We start from the raw sequence: 20009 nt of genomic DNA, 5'->3' as shown, positions 1-20009 counted from the left end.
GAATTCGGGATTTTCTCCCTAAACCGAAGTTGCCCAACCCAGGCAGGTGGAGGTGACGCACTCAAGACCCTCACCCTTCCCAAGGGGGTCTCTGGGTGCCAGGGGATGCAGGGATGCAGGATGGGGGATGCAGGATGGGGGATGCAGGATGGGGGATGCAGGATGGGTTTGCAGGGTGCCGGGGGATGCAGGATGGGTTTGCAGGGTGCCGGGGGATGCAGGATGGGGTTTGCAGGGTACCGGGGGACCGCAGCCGCGGCCGGGCTGTCCCCGCGGGCTGTCCCTGGTGCCGTGCCGGGCCGGGCCGGTGCTGGGCGCTGCCGCTCAGCGAGCGAGGGAGGGAAGGAGGGGCGGGTGAAGGGATTGGCCGCCCCGAGCGAGAGCCGGCCCCGCCGGGCGGCCGCTGCCCGGGACATTCCCCGCCCGCAGCTCCCGGGGCGGCCGCGGCTGCCGCGGCTCCGGACCATGGACAGGCTCAGCGGTGAGGACACGGGATGGACCGGACGGGACGGGATGGATGGGGTGGGATGGATGGGATGGACGGGATGGGATGGATGGGATGTGACGGAACGCGGAGGGCACACGGGATGCCCGTGCCAGGCGCAGGGAATCGCGGGTCGCGCATCCCGTCCCAGCCCAGCGGGTGAATCCATGCGGGACCCCGCTCCCAGCGTGTTTTTGCTCCAGTTCTCCAGCAGGGCCGGCCGGGGCACGAACTGGAACCAGTTTCTCTTTGCTGGTCGGATGCGTAAAACACCGGGAGCCTGCAAGGGAGGCTGTGGGGTGTAAGCACTTGTTAGGGGGAATTGTGGTGGCGGAAAGGGAGGTGACGCTCCCTGATGGAGCTGATCGGGTTCAGAGGGTTTCCCTGGCTGGGGAGACGCCGGTGAAGCCGCGGAGGGGCCGATCCCCACCCTGCTGGGGAGCAGCTGCCTTCCCACACGTGTGCCATTCCCGCCTGTGGCACCGGGCTCCCGGAGCTCCTGGGCTTTGATCTGGGATCTGTATAAACCTGCCAGGGCTCTGGGCCAGCTCTGCAGAGAAGGTCCTGGCTTTCTGCTGGGGCTGCCAGCTCCCTGGAGGGAGCAGAGGGAGGTTTGCAGGGGGATTTCTTGCTGCTGCTGCTGCTGCTGATTGCAGCCTGGGGCTGCACGGGAGGAGCAGGTGGTGACATGATGGAGCACGGGGGTCCTGGCCCCTGACCTGTCCTTGGAGCTGCTACAGAAACACTGGCCAAAAACGATAAGAGAGTGGCCAGGGGCCTCTCTGGCCGCATGGGCTGGACCACGCTGATGTCCTCAGGAGTGCTGTGTCTGCAGCCCTGGGTCAGCACCACACAGACCCAGGGGTCAAGAGTTCCCCTCGCCGATGTAAAAGGATGGGGTGGCGTTTCCGCAGTGGAAACAGCTCAGAGGAGTTTGGAAACACAGGCACGGTGTCAGTGTTTGGGGAGCGGTGCCAGTGGCCGGGAGGGGACAGGGACGGTGACAGGGACAGCCGTCCCCGGGGGCTGTGTCCAGCCACGGTGGCTTTGCCAGCTCTGAAGGAGGGAGCTGTGGCAGGAGGGGGAGCTTTGTCAAGTGACACTTGATGCCAGAGCTGTCCTTCAGAGGACATCACTGCTGGGACAGGGGCGAGCAGAGCGCCCCGGCTCCCGCGTTCTCCTGCTGTGTGAGCTGATGGGAAATTCCCTCTTTGCACCTCAGCCCACCCCAAAAATCAAACCCAGGACTTCAGGGCAGGGAAGGAGGGGATGCCCAGCTGAGGGAGCTGGGTCTGAGCATGGTTTGGCCTCTTCCTGCCAGGGAAGAGCTGTTTGATCCCCCTCGCTGGTGCCTGCCATGGCAGCCACAGCAGCGCCTGCCTGTGATGAATTGCTGTTGGCACCTGGATGGTTCTTTTCTAATGTAAACCTCCCCCAGCCCCTCCTGCCCATCATCCAGAGCTGCTGGATCCCTCTGGGGGCTGTAACTCGTGGAGGGAATGTTCCCTTCCCCAGTGGAAGGGTTAGTCAGGAGCTCTGTGCCCATTCCCAGTCTCTGGCTGATCTCTGGCAGTTCCTTTCTTCACCTGGAGCTCTGCTCAGGCCCTGCTGTATCCTGGTTTTATCATCTGCCAGTTTTTCCTCATTCTCGGTGCCCAGTGCGTGGCCCAGCTCTCCACCAGTGCTGACTGGGGGGAATGGTGCTGTAGGCTCTTGGCAGAGTTGTTTCAGGTTGTGCTGATGGAGAGCCCAGCTCCCAAAGAGTGATTTGGGAGCCGATCCCTTGCTCAAACACGCCTGTACTCACACATGGCCTCTCCCCCCTCATTAAGTGTCTCTTCCCTGACCTTTTGAGCCACCAGAATTTAGGTCCTGCCCCAAACTTATCTGGGCTCTAAATCCAGCAAAGCCGGTGGAGATGTGTCAGGGATAAACTTGGCTCCAGCTCGCCCACAGGAATGGGGAGGCTGCAGGACGGGTGGGAGGGAGCCGGGATCATTCCTGCGAGCTGGCAGCAGGAATCCTGCCGGTGGAAGGGCTCTGGGGTGCTGAGGATCACAGCCCGGGCCAGCTGTTAGCGCCGGGCAAGTGCCGAGCTCTCCTCGCATTGCAGCCATTCCTTCCGCTGGAAACTCAGCCACCGCCTGTTTCCAGCCCGGGGGTGGTGGGGAGGGGGCTGAGCCCCCCTGGGCTGGGTAAAACAAGGTGGGAGGCAGCCCTGGGAATGCTGATGGAGTGCTGGAGTTGTTCGCCCCTCTGGATTTTTCCAATATCCTGCTGTGTGCAGATTTCCCTTTGCAGGAAAACCCTGGGTCCGTGTGAAGCCTCCTGGCAGCTCTGCAGGGGCACAGAGGGGCTGCTGGACAGGGGAAGGCCACTCTGGGATAGTGTCCCCCCAGCCAGGAGCCCTGGGGACTGTCCCATCTGCCTGCAGTGCCTGGAAAACCTGCCTCTTTCCCTCTCTTGACCTGGAAATGCTCTTTTCCTGTGCTAACGTGCTGAGCCTGCCGTGCCCTTTGCTGTGGAGCAGAGCCCGAGCTCCCACGGGCCTGCAGGAGGTTCCTATCCCTGCCCAGGAAAACTTTGTTTAAGGTTTTGAAGAAGTTGTCTCATCCCAAGCAGTGGGAAGCCTTTTCAGAGGAGAACACTGGGCCAGACCCAAGCTCTGCCTGTTGTTCAGTAGCCAAATCACTTGCTGGGGACAGGAGATAACAGTGGAGCAGAGGGGAGGCTTGAAGTGGTTTCTGGCATCCCAGACTTGTGTCCTAACCCCTTAACCCTTCCCTATTATCTAGCCTGGCACAGCTCAAACTCTCTCCTGAGGAACACATCTCTTTCTGCGTATAAGGAGCTTTAAAAACGAATGACACAACTCTCCATCTAGTAAAAATACCTATTAAATGTCACTGTCCCAGGCCAGCAACAAGACAATGGGGCTGGAAACCTTTCACTGCCAGCCCTGCACAAACAAGGGCATCCTGGCAGGCAGCAGCCGCCTGTCATCACCCCGAGGCGCTGATCTGGGGAGCTCAGGTCTGATTCTTGATATTCTGGGCCGACAATCTGCAGAGGGGAAGGATAAAATAACCTCCCTGAGCCTCCCCCCGCGGCACTGCTGCTGCAGCCCCTTCCTTTCCTGCTCCTGATAAAGCCTCCCATGGCATCAAAGCCGCCTCTCTGGCAGGCGAGGGAAAACACTGACATTTCCCAACAGTTCGGAACAAAACCAGCTTTGCTGCAAGGGGTTTCCATGCTCAAACTAATTTTTTTTTTCTTTTTTTTGAAGTGGTTTTCATGTGCATTTGATCCTGGAAGTGATAAGAGGGAGCTCGGGGAGATGCTGGCATGCTCTGATTGCTGGCAATTAGCAGGAGATGTGTAAGGAGCACTTTGAAGAATGGCTTTGGCTTTCTCCCGGGGTTTGTTTGAGCATTAAACCCACCCAAGTTTGTGATGGAGGAGCAGCTGCACATTCTATGATGTCCAGAATTTTGGGAAACAGTGCTTGTGAAGGACAGAACAAGGAATAGAACTTAAGTAGCAGCAGGTTAAAAGCAGGTGAACCAGTCCCAGCATTGCTGGAGCCGCCGGCAGTGACCAGTCCCACCTTGTCACCTTTCCCGCTGGGATATCCCGGTTTTCCTGCCCCTGCAGCCCTGCCCTGCAGGGGTTAACCGGGTAGGAAATGCTGTCGGATGGTGGCCTTGCCTCTGCACCTGATGCTCCCGGCGGAGCTTGGCAAGGGAAGGAAAGGGAAGGGCTGAGAAAATAACGCTTATCCTGCTCGCCGAGGGTCCTCCGGGGCAGCACGGCCCCAGCCCCCACACACAGGGACCCTGCTGTGCCTGGGGACAGGGGGACAGGGCTGAGGTGGCCACTGAGAGGGTTTCAATCCCTGGGATTCCTGTCTGGCACAGCTCTGGAACTCCTGGGCACTGTGGGGGTCGTGGCAGGGATGCCAGGGTTGGGGGCTGGGCACATCTTCCTCCCCCAGATCCACAGGGATATTTTTCCCCCCTGGACCTGTGGTTTCTCCTCCCACCAGCTCTGCCAAGAAGGATCCACATCCTGCTGTTGAAGGCATTTGGGAAAGTGCAGTGGGATTTGGGAAAGCTGATCCACCAGCTCCTTCCTGCAAATCCCTGCCCATCCCCTGCTTGGTGAGGGTTTGGATCCTCCTCTCCTTCTCAGGATCCTGTCACAACCTCCCCGTGTGACTTCTCCTCCCAAGATGTGCCAGCTCTGGTGGCCTCCCCATGTCTCGCTCCTGCAGGTTGGGAATTGCATCCAAGGCGTTTTGGAACTTGGCTTTGGGCAATGGGAACGCGTAGGACATGGAGAAGTGTCTCTTGGGGTGCAGAGAGCTTCCCACCCCAAGCAGAGGAGATTTTGGGGATGTGGGGGCTGGATTCAGCCCTGGGTGGTTGGTGTGGACTGGTGGGAACTGGGGTTTCCCACTAGAATGCTTGCAATTAGCTGGAATTCCCACAATTAGCTGGAATTCCCACAATTGGCTGGAATTCCTGCACTTAGCTGGAATTCTGACTCTCCTGGAGGCTGAAGTTTGGAGGAGACCAAGGGCTGCAGCGAGGTGCCAGCTCCAGGTGGCAGAGTGTGACCCAGTCAGGCTGCCCACTGCTCTGCCCACCACAGAGGGTGGGCACAGTGGTGGGCAAAGGCTTGGGGCACCATCCCAGGGCCTCTCCCAGTGCTGGAGAAGAGCCAAGGCCAACCTGTTGCTGGAGTTTGTTTGGAAAAGGCCGACACCAAAATTTTGGTTGGAGGAAACACAGTTTATTCTGGGTTCTGAGTAATCCTAACATCTCTCCTCTGCCTGAAGCTTGTTTTTTATACATTACTCAGCAGGTCTCACCCCTGCCTGACTATTCCTTTAAAGGGCATCTCAAACCTCTCCTTTTCATTCATTATTTAAATGTGTTTTCCAGCCAGCAGCCTCTGAGCCCTGCTCCCATGCTGGAGCATCCTGCCCCGAGCCTGCTGAGCCTGGCACCAGCTCCTGAAATGCAGTCTGGAGTACTAAACCTGCTCCATGGGATTTTCCAGAGCTGATTGTGTTGAGCTGAGGCTGGAAACCCCTCGTACCTGGGGTTAGGAGCAGAGTTTGGAGGCTGCCCGTGGCCTCTCTGGGGAGGCAGCAGGGTCACTCACAGATCTCTCACCTGGGTGATTTTATTTGCTGGCTGTGCTCAGTTGTGAGTGGTGACCCAGAAAACACCCCCTGCTCCTCTGTGGGGTGGGGGTGGCTGCAGCCTCCAGGTCAGGGGGATAAATTTGCTGTGGGTGAGCTAAAGCAAACAGCCACAAGCTTCTCCAGGAGGCAGAGAAAGGGGGGAACAGCCCCTGGAGAAGGGACACTGGGGGGTCATTGGCAGCCTGGGTCACACAGGAGGTGCTTGTTGGTGATTTAATCAGCCTGTTAATAATTACCTGTGGCACTGATGAAGCTGCTGGGATGAGGGACATTCCCTGCAGGCCAGCAGGGGCTGTCCCAGCAGCAATGTCACTTCAGGGAGCCTCTGTCCCTCTGATGGCCCAGGGCTGGGGTGCCAAGGGGAGAGTGCTGGGAATGGGATCCCCAGAGCTGCTGGGGGCACTCAGCCAGGGCACCCTTTGTGCTTTTTAACCATCCTGGTGGCTCAGCTGCCCCTCTGCCAGGGCTGGAGCGGGACAGAGGAGCCCCCCAAGCCCCCTGTGCAAGGGGAGAGAGCGATGATGCCCTGGCAGGCAGAACGGGGGGGCCTCGTGTCCCCTCGGAAAATCAGGTTTCACGTTCTTCTCCCGAGATTGATTTTCCAAGGCTATCAGCTAAGGATATTAATGACTGCAAGGCCACGATGATGAGGGCCCCAGGAGCTGTGCATGGCTGCTCTGCCTGCTTGCAGGGGCCGTGGGGAGGTGCTGAGGTTTGAGCTTGCCTTGTGCTCCTCAGCAGCCAGGGATGCTGCAGCACCCAAACTGGGAGCAGGATGCTGTGAATTATCCCAGGGAGGGTGGCAGGGTCCCAGGCAGGCAGGAGCCAGCCCTGAATGCTCAGCTCCTGCTGGAATTGTCGGATGCAGAGTCAGAGGCTCCCCCCATCCGCCCCACTCAAGGGGCCCTTGTTTGCAGGGAGGAGATGATTCATGTGCACCGAGTGGCCCCTCAGCAAATCTTCCACTCTTAGGGGACGTTGCCAGGGCTCAAGTGCCATCATTAATGGCTGGCTTTTCCCTAAAACCCCTCCGGCCTGGAGCAGGACAGGCTGGGAGGAGGAGGAGGAAGAAGAGGAGGAGGAGGAGGTGGAAGTGTTTTCCAGACTGCTGTTCCTGCCCCTAGCAGCCCATCCCAGTTTGCCCCACAGCCAGCAGGTGCTGAGTGATGGGGGCAGAGCCTTCCTGCCCCCTGCCACCTCCAGGGCCGAGTGCTGCCCCTCTCCTGCCGCTCGCCAGGGCAGTGCCACAGCAGAGCAGAGCAGGCAGCCCTGTCCTCCCGTCCCCTGCACAAAGGAACAATTCGGGGAGCACCAGGCCACCCCCACAGAGGCACTTCCTCCTCCCTGGTGGGAAGAAACCTCCCTGGGAATGGGAATGGGAATGGGAATGGGAATGGGAATGGGAATGGGAATGGGAATGGGAACAGGAACTGCCCTGGGAGCTCAGCAAGGTGCCCAGGAGGCCGTGGGCTTCCTCAAAGAGCAGCGCTGTTGGGGCTGGAGGGGCTGCCAGGATCTCACCCCCGTGGTGATGCCCGTGCCAGAGCAGCCAGCGAGGGGTGGGGACACGTCCCAGCCCCGTGTGGCTCTTGCAGGTGGCTCCACATCCACCTGTGTGCAGGTGAGCGTGGTTTGTGTGCTGCAGAGACCTCCCCTGGCTCTGTTTGTGCCACAGACACCTCCCTGCAGGGCTCCCCCGGGTGCTGGGGTGGCTCTGGGTGCTGTCCCCACCTATTTCGGGCATCCCCGGAGCTCTCAGCGTTCCTTTGCTGCGGGTGGCAGCTGTAAGGAGCCCTGTGCCTGCAGGCAGAGCGGCCAAGGGCCCTGCCCGTGCCAACAGGAAGGATTTCTTTGTGCCTGGGTTTTATTTTAGCTACAAACAATGGCTGTTAACTCCCAGCATCCGATTTCCCCCGGCCCCCCTCGGCCCCAGCCATCACCTGGCGCAGGAGGAAGCGTGGCCGGAGGCAGGAGAGCTGTGGCCACAGGATGGGGGTCCCTGTGCACCTCCCACTGCATTTCAGAGCTGTGATTCAGCATCTCCCCTCCCCGGGGCTCTCTCAAGCTGCAGACTGGGCTTTTCTCGGAGCCAGAATTCCGTGGGGTTGTCTTATCTCTCCTCTTGCACAAGCTGGGTCTCTACATCAGGAAACTCCTGCTTTGGCTTGGCCAGAGACTCTTCCTCCTCCTCCTCTTCCTCCTCTCTGCAGGTTACTGGAGCAGGACCTGATTTTTGCTGCTGTGCTGGAGCAGAGCCAGGGAGGCTCTGCAGCTGCAGGCTGTGTTCAGACCTTATCTGTGTGCTGGGAAAAGGGTCCCTGAGGAGAGGAGCACTTGTGGGCTCTAAAAATAGAGCTGGCCTGGTGTAGGGTGGCAAGGGGGGCTGGAGGGGATGCAGCTCCTTGCAGCACCGTGCTTGGTGCTGCTGCCAGGGCAGGCTTTGGCAGCAGGGGAAGCACTGCCCCGGTGTCCTGGTGCTGTCCCCTGGGTCCCCCCAGCCCACCCAGGCCTGTTAGTTAATGCCAAAGCCATCTGCTGCCACGGGTCCTGGCCTTCCCAGGCTCAGGGACCTCTGGGACATCTCCCATCCTGCCTGGGACAGGCTGCAGATGTGGCGAGGAGGGAGTTTCTGCTGTCACTCTCTGTCCTGGGGTGCCTGTGCTCAAAGCCTGAGCTCAGGGCAGCGGGGTGATCCCACAGATTTTGGATGCAGGAGAAGCCCCAGCAGAAAGCAGCAGGTGGGAGCCACTTGCCAGCACCAGGGCTGGAGGTGTCCCAGAGCAGGGGACACAGGGTCCATTTTTGGCCACATCACCGGTGGTCACTGTGACATCCCACACCCTCCTCCCCAGGAGCCCTGGGCTCAGAGCCCCCAGGGGCACTGACAGCACAGGAGATGTGTCCCTGTCCCCCGGGCCAGCTCTGTGGGTCTGTGCTGGCTGCCAGCAGCTCTGGCAGGAGTGTCTGTGCTGCTCCTTGCTTGCCAGGTGACTTTGGGTGTCCAACCATCCCCTGCTGCCCCCCTGGAGCAATCTCCCCTCGCTTCCTGTGCCCCCTCATTAAGGTCCTTCAGGCTGGAAGCCTAACGAGCGTAGGAAATGAATTCCTTGCCTCCCTGCGCTCCCCCGGGCTCTGCTCAGGCACCTCCTGGGATCACAGGCCTCTTTGACTGCCCCCTCCCTCCCCCCTTGGATTTTGGAGGATGTTGAACAAGGGAGACGGAGGGGACAGCTCAGCTGGGGGGAAACAAAGGCGCCTTCAGAGCTCTGTGTCCATGCTGAGTGTGCCCAGCTCGGGGCACTGCAGCTGAGCTCAGCCCCTGCAGCAGCCCTGGCTGCTCACAGGCACCCCCAGCTCTGGTGCCCAGCAGGGCAGGGTCCCCTCGCCCCCCTCCCTGCCTGCTTTGGCACTGCTGACACCAACCAGGCTGCCCTGGGCTGGCCCCGAGCCCTGACACCGAGCTGGTGCCTGTGATGGGACGTGTCCTGCGGGTGGCAGGGGATGGGGATGCTGCTGACCCCACAGCCTGGGCTTTGGGGTGTTCTGGGAGTGCTGGGGATGCTGCTGACCCCACAGCCTGGGGTTTGGGGTGTTCTGGGAGTGCTGGGGATGCTGCTGACCCCACAGCCTGGGGTTTGGGGTGTTCTGGGAGTGCTGGGGATGCTGCTGACCCCAGAGCCTGGGGTTTGGGGTGTTCTGGGAGTGTTTTGGATGCTGCTGACCCCACAGCCTGGGGTTTGGGGTGTTCTGGGAGTGCTGGGGCTGCTGCTGACCCCACAGCCTGGGGTTTGGGGTGTTCTGGGAGGGTTTGGGATGCTGCTGACCCCACAGCCTGGGATTTGGGGTGTTCTGGGAGTGTTTTGGATGCTGCTGACTCCACAGCCTGGGGTTTGGGGTGTTCTGGGAGGGTTTGGGATGCTGCTGACTCCACAGCCTGGGGTTTGGGGTGTTGTGCAAAGCCATTGAGCCTGCACAGTCCCTGACCCCTTTGTGGGAGCTCATGGCTGAGCTGGGGCAGCAGGAGGTGGGGTGACTCCCCAGATGTTTGCAGGTGCTGGCTGGACAGGGGAAATGTCACTTTTTGTCCCAGCTGCTTCCTCGTAGTCAGTGCCCTGCCCTGCCCTGCCAAGCCCTGCAGGGAGTTTGTGTCACCTGCCTGGAGATCCCCAGCAGGAGCCTGATCCTGTGCTGCCTGTGCAGCACTCTGTAACACCCCAGGGAGGATTTTCCTCTCTTCCCTCCCTCCCTGCCCCTGGGAGCCGGGTGCTTACCCCACACAGCTGCTGGCAGAGCCCAGGAGGTGTGTGCTGGGGAGAGCCAGCGAGCTGAGCACCGCCCTGTGCCTGCGTGTTGGCTGTGGATGTCATTCCAGCTCAAGGAACAGGAATCCCATTCCCTGTGCTTCCTTCTCCTTCCCCAGGGTCTGAGGGATGTTTGTCTGTCCCTCCTGGAGCGCTGCTGAGGCTTCTGCTGCTGCCTGGGGCTGCCTGTCCTGTCTTGGTCTGCCCAGGGGAGATGGGCACTGCCCTGTGCCGTGGCCTGAAGGGCCAAAGCTGCTGTTCAGCGTGGCTCTGGGGAGGGAGGAGGAAGCAGAAGGGCTGTGGGGGTAGAATGCAGGGAGGCAGGAAGAGCCTCGTGAGCCACATCCTGCCCTGTGTCCTGGGATGGTGGTGATCCATGCTGGCACGTTGTCTCTGTGCCCAGGGGCTCATCCTGGCTGGCGCTGCTCCACCTCATCCCCCTCCTGCTGGGCTCCCCTCCACCCTTTCAAACACCAGTTGGTTTTATTGTGCTGCTTTTCCTTACATGAGGAAGGAGGATCCCATCAGTGGCTCGGAATCCTTCCCTTCCTCTGGGAAATACCCTGTGCCAGCCCCTTGGTGCTGCCAAGGAGCAGTGTGGGGACAGCTGCAGCCCAGCCAGGGTGTCCCCATGCTCTGGGGAGCTGTCCCCTCCTTCAAGCCATCCTCATCCATCAGCACATCCGAGCTGCCTCTGCCAAGATGACCCTTGGCCCCAGGAGAGCCAAAGGCAGCTTTGTGCCACCCTGGCTGTGCAGGAGGGGTCCTGCACTGGCAGGAACTGCAGCTCCCACTCTCTGCCCTGTCCAGAGCTCCAGCTTTGCTGCAGTTCCAGCCCTTTTTGCCTTGTCTTAACCCCAGCATCCCAAAATCCCCCTGGCTGACGGGATTTTTCCCTGCTCCCCTCAGTGCTGGACCAGCTCCTGCCAGAGCTCAGCGTTCTGCTCAAGCTGCTGGACCACGAGTACCTGAGTGCCACCACTCAGGAGAAGAAGCTGGCTGTCTCCAGCATCCTGCAGAAGCTGCAGCCGCCTGCAGGTCTGTGTCCCTCTCCTGTGGTGGCTGTGGCTGTTCCCAAAGGCAATGGGTGTCCCCAGCAGTGCAGGGATGAGCCCAGCACCTGCTCAGCCCCCTCAGGGCTCCCTGCTTTCCCTTCCCAGCTCCTTCCTGGATCCAGGAGGCTGCTCCCTGCGGAAACGCCGCTTCCCGGAGCGTTTCCTGCCCTGGGTTTGTGCTGAGCGCAGGGGTTTCCACGGGAAGGCACCTGGGGCTTCCCAACCTTCCCCACTGCTGCTCTCCTGGGGGAGCTGCAGCATCCCTGGGGGTTCCTCCGTGCCCTGTGCCTGCTCTGTGTCCCTGGGGGTGCCAGTGCCTGCCCAGGCTCAGAGCATCCCCCTCAATTCCAGGGAAGGATGTGGACTACATGTACGTCAACACAGCGTCCCTGGGCAATGGCACCAGCTTTGTGGAGTCCCTCTTTGAGGAGTTTGGTACGTGTGGCTCAGCTGGAAGGGTGTCCTGGGGGTCCTGCTGGGTGTGTGCTGGTCCCGGGGTCCTTTGGAAGAAGGGTGACAGCTACATCCTCGTGTCCAGAGTGGGCATCATCACTCTGGCTGCTTGTTCTGCTCCCTTGTAGCTGTTTGGGGACCGGCCACGAGGGAATCCACGCTCCAGCTGCATTTCCCAGTGATTCCCATCTCCCAGTACCCTCCCAGGGAAGGGCCATGGAGGGAGATCCCCAGAGGGCACAGCTGGGGAGTCCAGCTCTGCTTTCCTGCTCCCTTCACCCTGTGTTTCCCCGTGCAGACTGTGACCTGCGGGACCTGCAGGACATGCAGGAGGACGAGGGGGACACCAGTGACGGCGCTGGCTTGGAGCTGGCGAGGAGCCAGACCTGCAAATCTGTACGTGCCTGCCTGTCCCCGAGCCAGCTCTGCTCTGCACCTGCCCGGGGAGGTGGCAGTGGCTGGGGTGGGACCCTTCCTGTGCCCTGCTGGGGCTCCTGCCCCTGCTGCTGCCTGGCTCGTGCTGGAGGTGTTTCTGCTCTAGGTTCCTGTGGATCCTGCTCCTCCACTGCCCACCACTCCCCCTCCTGAGGATTACTACGAGGAAGCGCTGCCCCTGGGCCCTGGCAAGGCCCCCGAGTACATCACCTCCCGCAGTGAGTCCTGCTCCATCCAGGCCAGCAGGAGGGTGGGGGGACCCCATGAGCTGCCCCCTGCATCCCTCACCTGCCTGAGAAACCAGGCAGCTCCCAGTGGGCAGGACTGCTCATCCTGGGGAAGGAATTATCGCTGCTCCCACTGGCATCACTCCTGTCACACTCACTTCCATCCCACTGGGTGTTGCAAGGAGTTGTTTGCTCCAGCCAGACTGGGAATGAGGGGGAGAGATCAGAACCATGGGAGAACCAATTCTGGGATGCCCTGGGAGGGTGTGCTTGGCTGTACCTCACTGAGTATCCGTGAGGGAAAAGTGAGTGTGCCAGCCCCAGCTCCCTCTGCTTCCCCTGCAGACAGCTCCAGCCCCCCCAACTCCATCGAGGACGGCTATTACGAGGATGCAGACAGCAACTACCCTGTCACCAGGATAAATGGGGAGCAGAAAAATTCCTGTAGGTATCTGGGTGCCCTCGACAGGGAGGGGAGAGCTTTGGCAAAGTCCAGCCCGAGGTGGGGGTGAGCAATGGGCTGGGGCTGCTGGGGTTGAGGCTGGAGAAGCAGGATTTCAAAGCGTGAGAAATAAATATTTCAAAGAAATAAAGCAGCCCAGGGCTCTGGATCGATGCACCTGGGGCTGGCGCTCGGCCCACGAGCATCCTGCTGGGATTCCAAGGGAAATGGAGATGGCTGGTGCCAAGCACTGCTGTTTCCAGAGGAGGACACGGAATCCACCTATCCCAGCAGCCAGCCCAGCTCTGTCTGGAGCCTGCTGGGCATGGGGAACCCTGGCAGGGTGTGCAGCACCTTGTAGGGTGACTCCCCTGCTTCCTTCCAGACAACGACTCGGATGCCATGAGCAGCTCTTACGAGTCCTATGACGAGGAGGAGGAGGAGGGCAAGGGCCAGCAGCTGACACACCAGTGGCCATCAGAGGAGGCCTCCATGAACCTGGTGAAGGATTGCCGGATCTGCGCGTTCCTCTTGCGCAAGAAGCGCTTTGGGCAGTGGGCCAAGCAGCTCACCATCATCCGGGATGGCAAACTGCTGGTGAGCCTGGCCTGGGGGGCACAGAAACCCCCTGGGGGGTTGGGAGGGTGGCTGAGCCCAAGCTGATGGAAAAAAGCCAAAGAAGGTCCCTGCCCCAAGGCTGCCACCCAAGCAGCAGCTGCCCTCGCTTACCTTGCAAGGGAACAGAGGGCTCCCCTATTTTTGGGACACCATGGAGTGAGAGGGCACCCTCAGGTTGTTGCATGGCCTGAGCCACCTCCATCTGGGACCTGTCCTCAGCCGACCAGGCAGGTTTGGCTGAGCCCTGAGCAGTTCTCTCTGCTTCCCTCAGTGCTACAAAAGCTCCAAGGACCGGCAGCCACACGTGGAGGTGCCCCTGAGCACCTGCAATGTCATTTACGTGCCCAAGGACGGGCGGCGCAAGAAGCACGAGCTGCGGTTCTCGCTGCCAGGGGCCGAGGCGCTGGTGCTGGCAGTGCAGAGCAAGGAGCAGGCTGAGGAGTGGCTCAAGGTACCACTGCTCCTCCCAGGGGCATCCCCAGACTCCCCTTGGCATCCTCCCTGCTCCAGCTGGGGAGGGGGCTGCCCTGGGAACGGCCTTGCCTTGCTGGAAGGGGAAGGGGGCTCTGCTCCTGTCTCTTATCGGCCGCTTCCCAGGGCCTGGGTGGCTCCGGTGCTGATAGCCCCGGCTGGGGGATGTTTGCTCTCCCCTTCCTCTTCCCCAGGGCCCTTTCCTGCCTTTGTTCAGGGCTGGGAAGCGGGGGCTGCGGGGAAGGAGCCTTTGAGCACACCACCAATGCAGCTGTCACCCCCAGTGTGGGAGAACAGGGTTGTTTTACACACCACGCCTTAAAATGGGGGGTCACGAGGTGTCCTGTGCTGGCAGGATGATGCTGGCTTGGCACCTAAGTCTCTTCCTTCTGAGATTTCTAAAATCCACAAAATTGGTTGAAGTTTTGAAGGGGCTAAGGTGTGAGCAGTACCAAGCTGGGTTTGCTGCCCTGAGCTGTGGGGACCAGGGCTTGTCCCCCTGGTTCAGCCTGGCTCTGGTAGTGAAGGAGCTGAGCCAGGGAGGGCAGCCCAGGGTCATTTGGAAGTGGCAGCTGGGGCTGTCTCTGCAGGTGATAAAGGAAGCCAGCGGTCCAGCAGCGGGTGGGATGGAAGCCCCCACCTCCCCAGCGATGCCGTGCAAGATGGAGCTGGACAAGGTGATGGTTTCTAAGGGCCCTGTCCAGGGGATGTGTGGGGCTGCTGTGGGCAAACCTGGGGAACACAGGGCTGGAGGACCCCAAATTCCTGGGGCTGCACGAGGAGCCCTTCCCATTCTCACAGCAGCTCTGCAGGGCTGGGAAGGGGAACAGGAGCTGGATATCCCAGCCCTGTGCAGGGGGATGATGCTGATGGGATCCTGCTCTCCCACAGCGCCTGTCCCAGGAGAAGCACACCTCAGACTCAGACAGTGTGGCCATGGGTGACACCGGGTCCCCGGCCACCCGCAGAGAGCACAGCGAGCACGGTCAGTCCCTGTCCCCACTGCCCACCCAGCCAGGGCCAGCTGTGTGCCCACAGCTGGGCAGCAGCTTCTGCAGCCAGGTGGAGTGCCAGGACACACAGCTACCCTGTCCTTCCAGGGAAAGGCAAAAAGAGTGGCCTGGCTGACCTGAAAGGCTCGATGAGCCGGGCAGCAGGGAAGAAAATCACCAGGATCATCAGCTTCTCCAAGAAAAAGCCATCCCCTGAGGACACCCAGACCTCCTCCACCGAGGAGGACATCCCCTGCTGCGGTTAGTGCGGGCTGGGGGCAAAGATGGGGCTGGGAGTGGAGTGGGATTGGTGGGGAGTGACATCCTTCCCCCAGCATGGCTGGAGAGCTGAGGTGTGGGGATGAGCTCACTGGGGGGCTGTGACACTGCCACAGGCTGGGAAATGCCCAGGCCTGGCTCTGCAAATTCCAGTGGTGAGTGGACAAGGGGTCACCCATATCCCCAAAAATAGCCTTGGGGAGACCGTGTGGTACCAAGCTGGCAACTCCCCTGAGCCCAGCCGCTTGTCTGGGGGGAAACTGAGGCACAGAAGGGCTGGGTGAGCAGGAAGCCTTGGTGTAACCTCTGTCCTGAGGCCCAGCCAGGCAGGCACTGATGCCCTTCCCTCCCCATGCCACCCCCAGGCCACCTCAGCGTGCTGGTGAACCAGTGCTGGAAGGAGCGCTGGTGTCGCCTCAAGGGCAACACCCTCTACTTCCACAAGGACCGCACGGACCTGCGCACACACGTGAACGCCATCGTCCTGCGGGGCTGCGAGGTGGTCCCGGGGCTGGGCCCCAAGCACCCCTTCGCCTTCCGCATCCTCCGCCACGGGCAGGAGGTGGCGGCGCTGGAGGTGAGCGGGGTGGGACAGACTCGTGGGGATGGGGGAGCAATCCTTGGGGTGATGAGCGTCCCACGCAAGCAGTGCCTTGTTTTGCACTCCACTGGAAAGGTCAGGGCACCTTTTGGAACTTTGTGCACGGAGGGGGAGTGTGAGCAGCAGGGCTTTGCGTCGAAGGCAGCAAGGATGAGGGGCTGGGAGCTGGGCATGCACCCCAACTCTTCCTCTGTCCTCCAGGCAAGCTGCTCTGAAGATCTGGGCCGCTGGCTGGGTCTCCTCTTGGTGGAAACAGGCTCCCAGACAGCCCCAGAGGCCTTGCACTATGATTATGTGGATGTGGAGACCATTGCCAACATCGTGACGGCCGTGAGACACTCGTACCTGTAAGGCTGTGCTCCTGCTGTGCCAGGGGCTGAGTGCTGGGCTGGGACTGGGGATCTGTGCCCTGTGGATTCCCTGGAACGGGCACTGGCTGGGCTGTGGTTTGTGGTTGTGATCTCAGGGACAGTCAGTGCCCCAGGGGTTGTTCCCTTGGGCAGGATGGGAAGCTGAAAGGGTTTCATGGGGCTGATGAAGGGTATGGCAAGGTAGGGTCATGAACTGCGGGAATGCCCCTGAGCTGGAAGGGTTCCCTGAGGGGCTGGCAAGGATGTTCTGGAAAGGAAGACCCCGCCTCTCCTTCTGCAGGTGGGCCAGCTCCTCCCAGGATCACCGAGTGGACTCCTCTCGGGTGGTGTACGATGATGTCCCCTACGAGAAGGTTCAGGTGAGCACGACCTCACGGCTCATCATCTCCCAGCAGAGTGGCCCAGGGAGCCGTGGCCGGGCGGGGATGGCCCTGCAGGTGCCTCAGCTCACTCCCTCTCCTCCCAGCAGGCGGAGGAGGAGCCGGGGCGGCCGGGGGGTGCTCAGGTGAAGCGCCACGCCTCGTCCTGCAGCGAGAAGTCGCGAAGGGTGGACCCGCAAGTCAAAGTGAAGAGACACGCGTCCAGTGAGTCCACGGGCCACAAAACTCCCCAGGGCTCCTGGCCAGTGCAGGAAGGAGGCTGCTCCCAGAGGGATGTGAAGCCATGGGTGCCATCGGTGCAGCCCTTCATGGGCTCCTCCATCCCTGCAGGTGCCAACCAGTACAGGTACGGCAAGAACCGGGCCGAGGAGGACGCCAGGCGGTTCCTGACAGAGAAAGAGAAGCTGGAGAAGGAGAAGGCAGCGATCCGCAGCGAGCTGATGTTGCTGCGGAAGGAGAAGCGGGAACTGCGGGAAGCCATGAAGGGCAGCACGGGTAGGCTGGGGCTGCTGTGAGACCCTCGGATTCAGAGATGGGCTGGGACAGGGACACCAGGCTGGGACAGGGACACCGGGCTGGCCACAGGGACACCAGACTGGCACAGGGACACCAGACTGGCACAGGGACACCGGGCTGGCCACAGGGACAGTGTGGCTGGGACAGGGACACCGGGCTGGCCACAGGGACAGTGTGGCAGACACAGGGGCAGTGTGGCTGGCACAGGGACACCGGGCTGGCCACAGGGACAGTGTGGCTGGCACAGGGACACTGGGCTGGCCACAGGGACAGTGTGGCCGGGAGCTGGGCTGGCACAGGAACACCAGACTGGCCATAGGGACAGTGTGGCTGACACAGGGACACCAGACTGGCCACAGGGACAGTGTGGCTGGCACAGGGACAGTGTGGCCGGGAGCTGGGCTGGCACAGGGACACAGGGCTGGCCATAGGGACAGTGTGGCTGGCACAGGGACACCAGACTGGCCACAAGGACAGTGTGGCCCGGAGCTGGGCTGGCTGCAGCGCTCTGCCGGGCTGGCAGCCCCATCTAGTGTCGCTGTGCAGGAGGATGGGTGGATTCTGCCAGCGCTGAGCTGGGGAATTGTGCACTCAGGGCCGAGGCTGCAGGAGCTGGAGCAGCGTGTGGCGCTGCTGGAGGAGCGGTGCCGGCACAAGGAGGAGTCTCGGGTCGATCTGGAGCTCAAGCTGACCGAAGTGAAGGAGCAGCTGAAGCAGTCGCTGGCAGGAGGGCCGGCCCTGGGGCTGGCTGTGACCAGCAAGGCTGAGAATGGGGTATGTGTCCCTTTTTCCTCACTCACAGCTCCAGCTTCTGCAGGAAACGGTGGTTGGGGTATTGTGGGGAGCAGCACAGGGGAGAGGGGACATCCCTCTGGCTTTGCCCCATTGTGGACAGAGGTGTGTGAGTTGAATTTGGTAACCTCAACTTTTATCTCATTACAGTTCATGTTGGTTTTTTTTATCTGGTTGTCAGTGTTTCCTGGGTTTCTTCAGCTTTTCTTGCTCCCCCTTTTCCACAGGAAACTACAAACAAGCCAAACGGGACCCCCCCTGAGCACTTGGTCCCTGTGAACTGTGCAGCAGAGCTGAGGAAGAGAAGCCCCTCCATCATCCCTGCCAACACAGGGAGCGTGCTGCAGAAAGCCAAGGTCCTGCTGAGCTCTCCCTCTCCTCCCTAGCCCCACGGGAAATCTCAGTCTGTGCCCCTTGTTTAACCATGAAATCATGGACATGCAGGGCTGGGTGGGAGAGGGAAAGCATCACCCCTACAATGCCCAGGGCAGCACTGAAAATGCTTTGAAAATGAAAATGCAAAGCCCCCCAGCAGGGTGGGATGTCTTGAAGTGTTGCTTTTTCCAACGATGTCTCCTTATCCCTTTTATTTTTTATCTTTTCTCTGCAGGAATGGGAAAAGAAGCAGACTTAACTCAGCCTGCCAAGCCCTGAACACACACTGGGGATCACAGAGGAGCTGCCAGCCCCCTTTCTCCAAAACACTGGGAGGGTGCTGGGAAGGCGTGGTGGGAAGAGATGTTCTCTCAGCCCCCACCACTGCAGCAGCACCACCACGATAAAGCAGGGAAAGGGGGAGGGAGGGGATTTGGGAGGCGGGTGGGGAAAGGGAATTCCTTGTGGATCAGGGTCACAAACTACTGGGAAACCCAGCTCTGGGGGAGCCTGCCCCGGAGCCAGGAGTCCAACACAAACTCTGGGTGCAGAAGGAAGGAGGGAAGAGCCTGGGGCTGGCAGTTGGCACTGCCCAGCAGGTGCTCTGGTTTTCGGGATCAGCACGTGTCCAGGCTAACATTTGCCAAAGCAACCGTGGACTCATTGGGGTTTTTGGCCCCCTCAGTATTGGGATTCAGGAGCTGCTCAGGACCAGCCACTTTGGAGATGCTGATTGTTCACCCTGCTCACTGCTCCCAGCTCTGCAGGGTTTCATCTCAGGGTTCCTCATGGCTCGAGCTTGCTGTGCCTCAACCAAGTGCCTTTGTCCAGTATTTCCTTCTCATTCTCCAAGCAGTAAGGGTGACGGCATGCTGCCTTCCCTTGGAATGGAGGAAGCTCAAGTGTCAGCATTGGAAAGCAAATTAACAGTGGATGCCTTTTACCTTTGCTAGACAGCTTAGAAGTGCTGCAGAGGGCTGGGGATGATTCAGGCCAGCTTTCTGCCCTGGTCCCATGCTGGTTTTGAGGGGAGCAGGGACGAGGCTCATTCAAGAGTACATTCACACTCTGGCTGCTGCACTCAGACACAGGTTGGTAAGGCATGTGATCAAAATGGAGTGAAGGGAGGTCTAAAAATTTTAAAAAATAAAAACAAACCAGCAGGGTTATTGGAGCAGAAAAGCAAAACAGAGTAAGGTAATTCAGCACAGGCAGAAACAAGGGACAGGAAAAGAAAGGAAAAGGCCCCAGCTTTTGTGCTGGGAACAAGGGAGTCACCATCACCCTCTCATGCTATGGACTGCCACAATTAACCTCTGGAGCTCGCACTTCCACAGCCCTGTGTTAGTACTAGGTAAGCAGCTTTTAATAAAAATGCCGGCACTGGCCTGCCAGGTCCTCTCTCTGAGGGAACAGGGTGGGAAAGCTACTCCAGCTCCCAGGGAAAGGGGCTGGGGTGGGCTCAGCACTCCTGTGGCGGCAGCTGCTGGGACAAGCAGCCCATGAAAGCACATCAGAGAATCCCAGACTGGTTTGGGTTGGAAGCTTATCTTGTTCCAAGGGGCAGGGACACTTTCCATTATCCCAGGTTCTTCTTGGCTCCATCCACTCTGGCCTTGGACACTTCCAGGGATGGGACAGCTACAGCTTCTCTGGGCAGCCTGTACCAGACCTCAGCATCCTCACAGGGAAGAAATCCTTCCCAATATCCCATTTAACCCTGTCCTCTGGCAGTTTGAGGCATTGCCCCTCTTCCTTCACACTGGCTCCCTGTGGGTAGCCTGCAGTTGTCAGTGGCTTTGACAAAGGCTTTGGGCTTTGGTTAATGTTTATTCACCACGGGAAAGGAACACTCGGAGTCTCTTCCAGTCCTTTCCTGAACTACAGGTGAAACCTGTCCTGTTACCACCCCTCAACCTGCCTGGCCAGCGGCAGGAGCTGTGTGTGGTCTGAGTCCTGTGGGGACCAGCTCCGAGCTGAGGGGGACAGAGCTGTGTGCCCAGCT

The 20009-nt window shown here is 60.2% G+C and overlaps 1 protein-coding gene across 2 annotated transcripts; it reads left to right on the top strand.

Annotated features, from left to right (window-relative positions):
* The first annotated feature begins 383 nt into the window (after positions 1 to 383).
* Positions 384 to 19416, top strand: AFAP1L1 (actin filament associated protein 1 like 1). Of its 2 annotated transcripts, none has more exons than XM_058848990.1 (19): positions 384 to 481; positions 10907 to 11035; positions 11404 to 11487; positions 11804 to 11901; positions 12047 to 12158; positions 12513 to 12611; positions 12995 to 13206; positions 13499 to 13678; positions 14289 to 14375; positions 14590 to 14683; positions 14799 to 14951; positions 15335 to 15546; positions 15772 to 15917; positions 16222 to 16300; positions 16411 to 16525; positions 16652 to 16816; positions 17433 to 17611; positions 17857 to 17985; positions 18240 to 19416. In XM_058848990.1, the coding sequence occupies exons 1-19, from the start codon at positions 466 to 468 to the stop codon at positions 18261 to 18263; spliced, it is 2313 nt and encodes a 770-aa protein (XP_058704973.1). In that variant the 5' UTR covers positions 384 to 465; the 3' UTR covers positions 18264 to 19416. The 2 variants fall into 2 exon arrangements, with proteins under 2 accessions (XP_058704973.1, XP_058704972.1); XM_058848989.1 differs by having other exon boundaries at positions 16408 to 16525.
* The last annotated feature ends 593 nt before the right edge of the window (positions 19417 to 20009 follow it).

This window comes from Poecile atricapillus, chromosome 13 (assembly GCF_030490865.1).
Source record: "Poecile atricapillus isolate bPoeAtr1 chromosome 13, bPoeAtr1.hap1, whole genome shotgun sequence".
NCBI lineage: Eukaryota > Metazoa > Chordata > Aves > Passeriformes > Paridae > Poecile > Poecile atricapillus.
Note: the sequence above shows the minus strand (reverse complement) of the source record. Positions and strands in the feature narration are given on the sequence as shown.

Excerpts from the sequence above, each read along its gene's own strand:
- AFAP1L1 (XM_058848989.1), top strand. Across the intron at positions 11,902-12,046 it reads GGAGCCAGACCTGCAAATCT|GTTCCTGTGGATCCTGCTCC; the intron begins GTACGTGCCTGC and ends TTTCTGCTCTAG. Across the intron at positions 15,918-16,221 it reads GCCGTGAGACACTCGTACCT|GTGGGCCAGCTCCTCCCAGG; the intron begins GTAAGGCTGTGC and ends CTCCTTCTGCAG.